At 39.5% G+C, this 9984-nt stretch overlaps 1 protein-coding gene across 2 annotated transcripts in view; it reads right to left on the minus strand.

The window, feature by feature from the left end:
* Positions 1-9661, minus strand: part of Nedd4 (E3 ubiquitin-protein ligase Nedd4) — an 811340-nt gene extending 801679 nt beyond the window's left edge. The window contains exon 1 of one of the 2 annotated variants that reach the window (XM_090378867.1): positions 9434-9661. In XM_090378867.1, coding sequence (XP_090234993.1) covers positions 9434-9502 — 69 coding nt within the window. In that variant the 5' untranslated portion in view covers positions 9503-9661. Of the gene's footprint in view, positions 1-5969; positions 6032-9433 lie in introns of those variants that run through there. The other variant, XM_090378869.1, reaches the window with a different exon arrangement.
* Positions 9662-9984: the final 323 nt, after the last annotated feature.

Consider the following 9984-nt stretch of genomic DNA (forward strand, 5'->3'; position numbering starts at 1 on the left):
CTGTTGATACAAACTTCCATTTATGTAGTTTTGTGAAAAGGTCAAATTATTAAAAGGAATGGGAACAGAGTACAGTCTCCAGGAGCAGGCCTTACAAACCGTGAGGTATAGTCTGTGACACAATGCAAACTCTGTGTAAGTTTTAGTGAAAGTTTGCATTGTGTAGTACTGGTCTGCTGTTCCACCAGAATTTAGCTGGCGGAGCCCCTATTTGGATCCCAGATTTCCATCCACTGCCTCAGTGAGGCAGCCAAGTAGAACAGGAGTGAGTTCTCTGGTAGGAACAAACCCTGCACTGCACTGCACCTGAGCTTTCCAGGTATGGCCCCAGTTAAGGAGAAAAAATCACATGAGGAAGTTGTGAATAGGGGTAGGGGTGACAGTGAAGCGAATAGAGCAAAAAAATTAAAGTGGACAATAGAAAGGCAGTCCACCTAAAAATATGAAGTTAAAAGGATAGAAGAGCAACCATCCTCCATTCTCACACCAGCTATAACAAGTATCAGCCAGAACAACACGTACAAATCACACACTCTTTGCAATCATATTAACAATTACACAAGCGCATTCCTTTTTGTTTTTATAGCATATTTAGGGGTCACTGTTAAGGAACAGGGGTTTAGAGGGGAACAGGTATCCTGTGTTATCAGACACTCAGCCTAAAACACAGATGGATCCAATATCTCTCTATTACAGAAGATTTAGGAGAAGTCCGGTTGGCCTGACTCCCTAAAATCCACTCATGTACGCCTTCTCGATGGTAAGCCCTGTTACGTCACTTAGGTTTTTTGTTTGTTTTGTTTTGTTATTTGGTTTTTAGGAGCATTAGCAACTAAGGCCATATTGCTCCGGGATATGCGGTGGTCATTCCCTGACCTTTCCGCATCCTCCGTATTTGGTGGTGATGGGCTCGAACCCCGGTCTAATCAAGAAGCGTATGCTACGCACTGCTGTCCTTCCCACCTGGCTACGGAGGCGCCCTACGTCACTTAGGTGGCAACGAACGTGTAGAGTGGTTCTCTTCAAGACGCCTGGTCAGTGTGAAGAGGAAAAAAACAAACCCTCCAACATATTACAGCACGACAAAACAAATAGCCCTCAGTCGCCAGCAGCTTTCACTCCCCCTCTTACGGTAGCGAGAGGATCACAGTGGAAGCAGAGGGTGCTAAGAATCTCTGGGTACGACCAGGCTGCCATGCACGGAAACTGAACTTGGCCTGTTATAACGTAAGATCACTCATCAGTGAAGACAGAATATTAGAGCTGGAAAGGGAATTAGAAAATGTGAATTGGAATATCATCGGTTTGGCTGAAACAAGAAGAAGAAATTAATCACTTATAAGTTTATCAAGTGGAAATCTGCTGTACACCAATGGAAACAATAAAATGAAGGTGGAGTTGTCTTTCTGGTCCATAAAGATATAATAAACAACATTTTGGAATTTACAAGTACATTACCAAGGGTGCCAAGACTACTACTCAGGATTTCTAAGAGGTATAAGCTAAAGGTTATAATGATTTATGCACCAAATCGAGCCATGATGATGAAGAGGTTGAAGAAATGTACACTGAAATTGAGTCTAGATGAACAGAAAACTCACTACACTATCATGTGGGATTTCAATGCTAAGGTTGGAAAGAGACAAAACAGTGCAGAAAGGGGAATTATATGAAATTTTGGAATTGGTGAAAGAAATGAAAGAGGTGAAATACTTGTGGAATTTGCAGAATCTCAAGGACTGTCAGTAATGAACACTTTTTTCAAGAAAAGGGTGAACAGAAAGTAGACAGGGAAGAGTCCAAATGGATTAACAACTAATGAAATCTACTTCATCCTCACTAACAGAAGATATATTGTGAATGATGTTACCGTCCTGAATAAGGTAAATGTTGGAAGTGATCACAGAATGGTAAGATGTACACCTTGATATAGATGTAGGAAAGGAAAAAACTGACGCTAGTAAATAATACAAAGGTCTTTGAGATAACAGATCAGGAGATAAAGCAGTATGTACTGGAACTGAAGAACAAGTTTGAACTTCTGCAGACTGCTCAGGACCAAGATATCGACGAGGAATATTACAACTTTCTGAAAGTGATAAAGCCCAAGAAACCTATAGGGAAAAAGAAATCCAAAGAAGAAAAAATTAGTCAAGAAACACTTGTCATGATGAACCGAAGACGACAAATGAAGAGCAAGAAAAACCTGACAGGGAGAAAATTGAGTATACTGAGTTATGCAAAACCATTAGAAAGAGACTCAGTGAGGACATAAGAAGATTTAACACAAGAAAAGTAGAACAAGTATTAAGGGAAAACAAAGGATTTAAATCAGCAGCCATGACCAGTAATACAGAAAGACAAATGATACTGAAACTGAAGAATAGCGATGGTGTACTTATAAACAGCAGAGAAGGCATCATTTAAATAGCAGAAGACTACTATAGAGAATTATACAAAGAGCAAGGGAATGATGCCAGCAGTGGGGAAGATGGATTGCAAAGTAGCAACACATACGACATACCCGATATTCTTCCTGATGAGGTAGAACATGCATTGAAGAAAATGAAGAATCGGAAAGCCCAGGGGGGAAGATGAAGTTACTGTAGAGTTGTTAAAATTGGGAGGAAGAGACATAACACAAAAACTGGCAAGGCCCTTCACAAAGTGCATTAGAAAAGGTGTGATGCCTAAGCAGTGGAATAATGCAATCATAGTTTTGCTGCATAAGAAAGGAGATAAATCAGAAATTGGAAATTATAGACCAATCAGCTTGTTATCCCACATCTACAAGTTGTTCACAAGAGTCATTACTAACAGATTAGAAAGAATACTTGATGAGAATCAACTGAAAGAGCAAGCTGGCTTTAGGACAGGATTCTCAACTATGGATCACCTTCACGTAATATCACAGCTAATGGAGAAAGCAAATGAATATAAAACAATTATGCCTGGCATTTGTGGATTATGAAAAGGCATTCGACTCCATACAGCATAAGGCAATATTTAGGGCACTGGAAAGACAAGGCATAGATACTCCACATATTATGATTTTGAAGAAAATATATGAGAGTGCTACCTCCTTTATTAGACTAGAAAAAGACAGTAGGAAATTTAAAATCAAGAAAGGAGTTCAATATCTCCGAAGCTGTTTACTGCTGCCCTCGAGGAAGCTTTCAGAAGATTAGACTGGTCACAGAAAGGAGTCAATGTGAACAGAGTACCTAAACCATTTACGATTTGCAGATGACATTGTGGTCATAAGCCACGATTCCAAAAAATTAGAGGAAAACCTTAATCAGTTATGCACGGTTAGTAAGGATTTTGGACTAAAGATGAATATGGCTAAAACAAAAGTAATGATGAACAAGTATGCCACAGAAAGGGAAATAATGATTGAAGGAGCAGTAATTGAAAAGGTGGAGTCATATACTTATCTGGGACAAGTTATTAGCTGTAATAGTGATAAATGGCTGGAAGTCAAGAGAAGAATAAACTTTGGATGGATAGCATTCAGGAAATATAGTCACATACTGAAGAGCAATATCCCAGTTTGTCTGAAACGTAAAATAATGAATCAAAGTATACTCCCCAGCATGACTTATGGAAGTGAAACTTGGGCACTCACCAAAAGAATGGAAGAGAAGCTGAGAACTACACAGCGAAGAATGGAACGAGTTATACTGGGAATCAGACTGTTAGATAAGAAGAGAAACATATGGATTAGGCAGCAAACTCAAGTAAAGGACATTCTTATCAAAACTAAAGAACTAAAATGGTCTTGGGTAGGACACATAGCTCGAAGACATGATGACAGATGGACTAAGAAAATAACAGAATGGTACCCAAGAGGAGCTAGAAGAAAACCTGGAAGACAAAGGCAGAGATGGATAGATGAAATTCATGAGTTTGTGTGTAGTAAATGGATGGCCAGTGCTCAAAACAGAAGGAACTGGAAAGTTGCTGGAGAGGCCTTAATCCTGCAGTGGATTGAAAATGGCTGATGATGATGTTAAGGAACGTACTATGACTATCACACTTGCCATCTTTCATTCATCTATATGTTTTGAACGGGATACAGTTGCCACCACTGGGTCCATTGTTGTTTTCCGTATTCATTAATGATATTGATGATGGTATATCAGGCTTAATGTCCAAGTTGCAGATGATACAAAGGTCGACAGGGTTGTTAATGACACTAATGACAGTACGCTGCTGCTGCAACAGGATCTAGAAAAGTTAAGCAGATGGGCTGAGAGGTGGCAACTGAAGTTTAACATTGACAAATGTAAAGTACTACATATGGGAAGCAGTAACCTCCAAGTAACGCATAAACTCTGTGGTACTACATGGAGAGTGGTAGAGAATGAAAAGGACCTGGGGTTAATTGTGCAGGCAGGTATGAAGTTTTCTGGGCAGTGAAGACTGTCTGCAAGAGTAGCTCATGGTGTCTTGTCAATGTTATTTTTCTGTATATCATTGACAAGATTTTCTGTATATCAATGTATGCAAATTGATTGTGTGTATGGTATTTATGCATACGAACTCATGCATAAATAAGATACACACAATCAATTTGCATACATACATACAATGAACAAGTGGGCATACAGTTACATATACCAAACACAGAAGAGTAAATACAAACGTAAATATATACACATGCATATCTACATTTACGCTCAGCAAGCATTCAATCTACCAGCATACTCCCAGTTATTCACTGATATAATTTCCTTAGTAAAATGGAATATACACTGTGCTGCCACTTTATTAGGTACACCCCTGCTGTGCATACAAATGGTTTGTCCCACAACGTTGCAAGTCACGTGACCATAGTTGTGGATAAAAGTAGTGATCTAATGGACTTCAAACATCGCATGGTAGTAGGTGCAAGACGTGCTGGACAAAGCATCTCTGAAACAGAAGTTCTCCTGAACTTTTCACGCACCACAGTTTCAAGAGTGTATTGAGAATGGTGCAACGAACAGAAAACATCCTCTCAACTGTACCCCTTTGGAAGAAAATCGCTTATTGATGAGAGAGGTCAGAGGATGGTGGTGGCTAGAATTGTGCAAGCAAACAGACGGACCATCCATCAGAATACAACCTTGGTGCACAGAACAAAATATCGCAACGGACCACTAGTCACACTTTGTCGCGAATGGGCTACAACAGCTGACGGCCACATCGTGTACCTTTGTTATCAATAAAGAACAGAGAGCACGCATCCTGTGGGCACAGCAACACCAGCACTGGACTATCAAGGATTGGAAAACAGTTGCTTGGTCTGACAAGTCGAAGTTACTGGCGCATCATGTTGTTGGAAGGCTCAGAATTTAGTGAAAACAACATGAATCCATGGACCCATCATGTTTGAAGAATACTGTGCAAGGTGGCAGTGTTATGGTGTGGGAAATGTTTTCTTGGCACACGTTGGGTCCATTGATACCCACAGATTCACGTCTGAATGCCACATCATACCTAAACATCGTTGCTGACCAAGTGCATCTGTTCATGTTGACAGTTTATCCTCAGTTAGATGGTTACTTCCAGCAGGATAATGCGCTGATGCACAAAGCCCAAATCACTATGGAATGGTTCCAGACCTACACCTCTGTCGAATCTCAAGGAACTGCATTACACACTCGTGTCTGCATGGTACTCCATTCCTGCACAGCATTTTCAGCGTCTTGTTCAATCCATGCCTAGACAAATTCAGGCTGTTTTGAAGGCTAAAGGAGACTCAACACGCTAGGTACGTGCACCTAATAAAGTGGCATATAATAAAATATAACATAGTGTATATTACACATAGTAATAGTATTTTAACATATCAAAACTGTATGTAAATGAAATACTGAGAAATGAGATGCTGAAAGATACAGTAGAATATTAGTAAAATATGGATATAGCATTACACATAACTAATTAATAATTAAATGGAATTATAATTATATTCAATTTACCATAAAATTTCTCACTGGATGGGAAACTCATTCTGGCAAGCTGGTCATACTAGGGTTATTTTATTTTATTTTATTTATTTTATTTTTTTTTTTGGTAGTTGTTGGCGCATCGGCTTCTGTGGCCATAATGCACCTCCCAAGGTTTTTGCAGTACTTTGATCCAAGCCCGAGGCGGGATTCGAACCCGCAACCTTTGGGTTGCCAGGCAGGCACTTTACCCATCCAGCTAGCCAGGTTGGCACTAGGGTTATGATCAGGTGTGTATATTAGGTAGAGGATATCACAGTTTCGGTATTTGTAGCATGGTTGGTTATCCTAGGGTCAAATACTTTTTGGGCAAATTTGGAGAAGGCCATGAAATGCATTTCATTGGAGATGAAAATCTGTTTATCTCACCTGTATATTGACCCTATTTCTGACAAATTAAAATCTGTGGGTAGGGGAGTTACTAGGAATGTGGTAGCCTGGTGCAAATCACAATTTGACACTGCCACTTTAAAATTTTCTTCATATGTGCAAGTTTCGGGTTTTCAGGCACCCCTTGAACCTTGCCGCCCAGGTGCACTGCGCCCCTGTCTGTGGGGATGGTAATTGGGGCAATCATATAAGACAATGAGCCCAATCCTCATGAACAAATTAGGATTGGGCACATTTGGGGTCTTGTATAAGCCCCATTTGACAATGTTTGGCATTTAGGAGGCCATGCCCTGTCAATAAAAAGGTAGTAAAAAGTCCTCGTACAAACAAGGATTGTCAGTTTGGTTTGGGCCAGGGGCATATTCAGGGGAAGAGAGGGGAAAATATACCCCCTTAACCATGCATATAATGAGCATGGAGGCACTAGTTAAAGAAGCACTGGAGGATCATCTAGACAAGACTTCAGTTATAGCTCAGACACAGCATGGGTTTGTTAAGGGGGAAGTCTTGTCTGACCAATTTTATTGGATACTATGATGTGGTGACAAAGCAACTGGATGAGGGAACAACTTTGATATCATATATTTGGATCTTAGAAAGGCTTTTGATACTGTTGCACATGGAAGACTGCTGCCCAAATTGGAGCAGTGCGGCATTGGAGGCAAATTGCTGCTATGGATAAAGGGATGGTTGAGTGAGAGAAGACAGATTGGTAATCAATGGACACTGCTCTTTGTGGACTAATGTTATTAGTAGTGTCTCTAGGGTTGTGTCCATTGCTGTTTTCTGTATTTATAAATGATAATGATCATGTTATATCAGACTTATTGTCTAAGTTTGCAGATGATACGAAGGTTGGCGGAGTTGTTAATGACAGTATGCTGCTGCAAAAGGATCTAGAAAAATTGAGCAGATGGGCTGAGAGGTGGCAAATGAAGTTTAACATTAACAAATGTAAAGTACTGCATATAGAAAGCAGTAACCCCAGAGTGACATATCAACTGTGTAGTACAACACTGACAGTGTGCAAAGGACTTGGGGGTTATTGTGCAGGCAGATATGAAGTTTTCTGAGCAGTACAAACGGTCTGCAAGAGTAGCCGATGGTGTCTTGTCAATGATACACAGGAATTTTTCTAGAAGGGATAAGGTGATTATCCCCTTGTATAAGGCAATGGTTAGGCCACACCTTGAATACTGTATACAGGTCTGGAGGGCTCATTTTAAGAAGGATGTAGAGCTGTTGGAACGAGTACAGAGAAGGGCAACAAGATTAATGAATGGAACAAAGGGTTGCTCTTATGAAGAAAGGCTTAAGTTTTGCAAATTACAGTGACTGGAGACTAGGCACCTGCGAAGTGATCTGATTGAGTGTACAAAGCCTTGAATGGTTTGAGCATGCTCAATGTTGATGGGATTCTTCTTCTTGCTCAGAATAATCGGCTGAGAGGGCATAAATCCAAATTGAGGAAAGACAGTTGGTGGATAGATGTGTGGAAGTTTGCCTTTAGCCAGCGGGTAGTTGATTGGTGGAACAGAACTTCTATCTTTTGTTGTGGAAGTTGATAGCCTAAATAAATTTAAGGCTGAGCTGGACAGGTATTTGGAACGAATGGGGGTGTGAAATCGGAGCTTTTTTTTTTTTTTTTTTTTGGCTGATACTGCATAAGATTGCTTTCTTGCATCATGTGCCTCTACTAATTTTTTAGTTACTGTTAATGCTAATAGGTGTCCCTAGGTCTATCTAAAAAAAATACAAAAACCTGGTCATCGTGCCCCCTCCTTATGATACTTGGATATGATAGTGGTTTGGGGAAAACTAAGATAACCTGTGACCTCACCTCTGAGTGTTGCACTGAACCTGTGTTGCGAAATCTGGTTAACATCCTTTTCTTTTCTCAAATCATTTTTTACGAGTTAATATTGATCCCCTGGATATCTGTTGGAATCTGCCTCTTTAATTTGTGGTTGAGGCTTCTTTTGATAACTTATAAATCCAGTGGCAGTGGTGGTACCTGAAATGCAGGGGTACTGACTGTGCAACATGCCATTGTTATTGTTAATAAAATAACCCCCTGGATGGATCCTAGCTTGTCTGTTTTTAACAAGCAGAAGGGATGGGCAGATGAGGTGGTAGTTTTTTTTTTTTTTTTTGTTCATGCTCCATAAGCCAATTTCTTTGCATCTTCTTATTCATATGATGTTTCACCATGTGATTTTATCCCCCCCCCTCAAAAAAATAAAAACTGATTAAATGATGGACAAACTTCCAGTGACTCTAAAGCTACTGCATTTACCACAAACTAAAAGAATTAAAGAAACTATTTTGCACTTCTATAACAAATTTAAAAAAAATTATAGCAAGGTAATAATCTGGGGAAAAAACGTTTACTTATATGAAAATATTATATTTGTTAAATAAAAATTCTACCCCGTAACGATGTAATTATAACAGGTATAACCGATATCACGCAGTCACGATTGGTGGATTGAGGGGGGGGGGGATATTCAAAATGGATAATTTTACGAAACGGAATGCGCGTTAATAAAATGTTCACTGCTACGTACTTGACATGTATAACATGTGACGAAGCGAAACGGCGTGTCCGTGTGCTCCGGTCCATTCCGCGCCCTGCTAATGATATCAAGCCCTTAAGTATTCATAGTCTCGTCTATTGAAGCTAACGAAACACATGAGCCTAGGAATACACCTACCGACCTACCTGTAAGTTTCCGTCAGCTGAATCCATGTTATCGAGCCAGCCGTATATTTTTGAATCCGCCATGCAACATGTAAAAGCTTACGGTGGTGAACGATGTCGGGTAAAAAATTACAAAATAAATATCCCAAAAAGTAACTTTATCAATGACTTGTGGTACCCTCCAAACTGTCGTCAGATGTAGTTTACTAGAGTGAAAACGTAGTTTAGAGTAAAAACTGAACTCGCTCGCAGTTAGAACAACCAGCATCACGCGGTTATGATATCACAGCCCTTGGGTCAGCTGCTACCTCTTTCAACAGCTGAGCATATGAATAAACCTACCTACCTCCGACTGTAAATTTTCATCAGTTGAATCCCTATCATCAGCCCAGCCGTATATCTTTGACTCCGCCATGCAACATGTAAAGGCTTGCTAAAACGGAATAGTAAGAAAAAAAAATTACAAAACGCTTATGAAATCGATAATCTATGCAGCAGGTCATAAACCTCGGCTAAATATAAAACAAACTTTAAACAGGAACAAATTATTAATGTATTTTAAAAAGCACAAGATTAATACAACAGTCCGCCTAATCATGACAGCATAAAATAACCATCAAATTCATATAACGACTCGTGTCCACCAGGTGGTGTATATAATGAGTTCAAAAAAATTTATTACGAGACTGAAGTACTTTCGTTATATTTTATATAATTTCTAATAGGCTACAGAAAAATTATTCTGAAAAAAAATGTTGTGTTAACAACGACATTGATAGCTGACATGCCTATACAGTATACCCATTAATTCTCTTAGGAGAACGACAAAAACGTAATTCTCCAAAAGTCACTATTTACTTTTCATATCACCACAGAACTAAATGTTGCTAAAAATGC

Source organism: Mastigoproctus giganteus, chromosome 8, assembly GCF_048544385.1.
Source record: "Mastigoproctus giganteus isolate SK-2022 chromosome 8, ASM4854438v1, whole genome shotgun sequence".
Lineage (NCBI taxonomy): Eukaryota > Metazoa > Arthropoda > Arachnida > Uropygi > Thelyphonidae > Mastigoproctus > Mastigoproctus giganteus.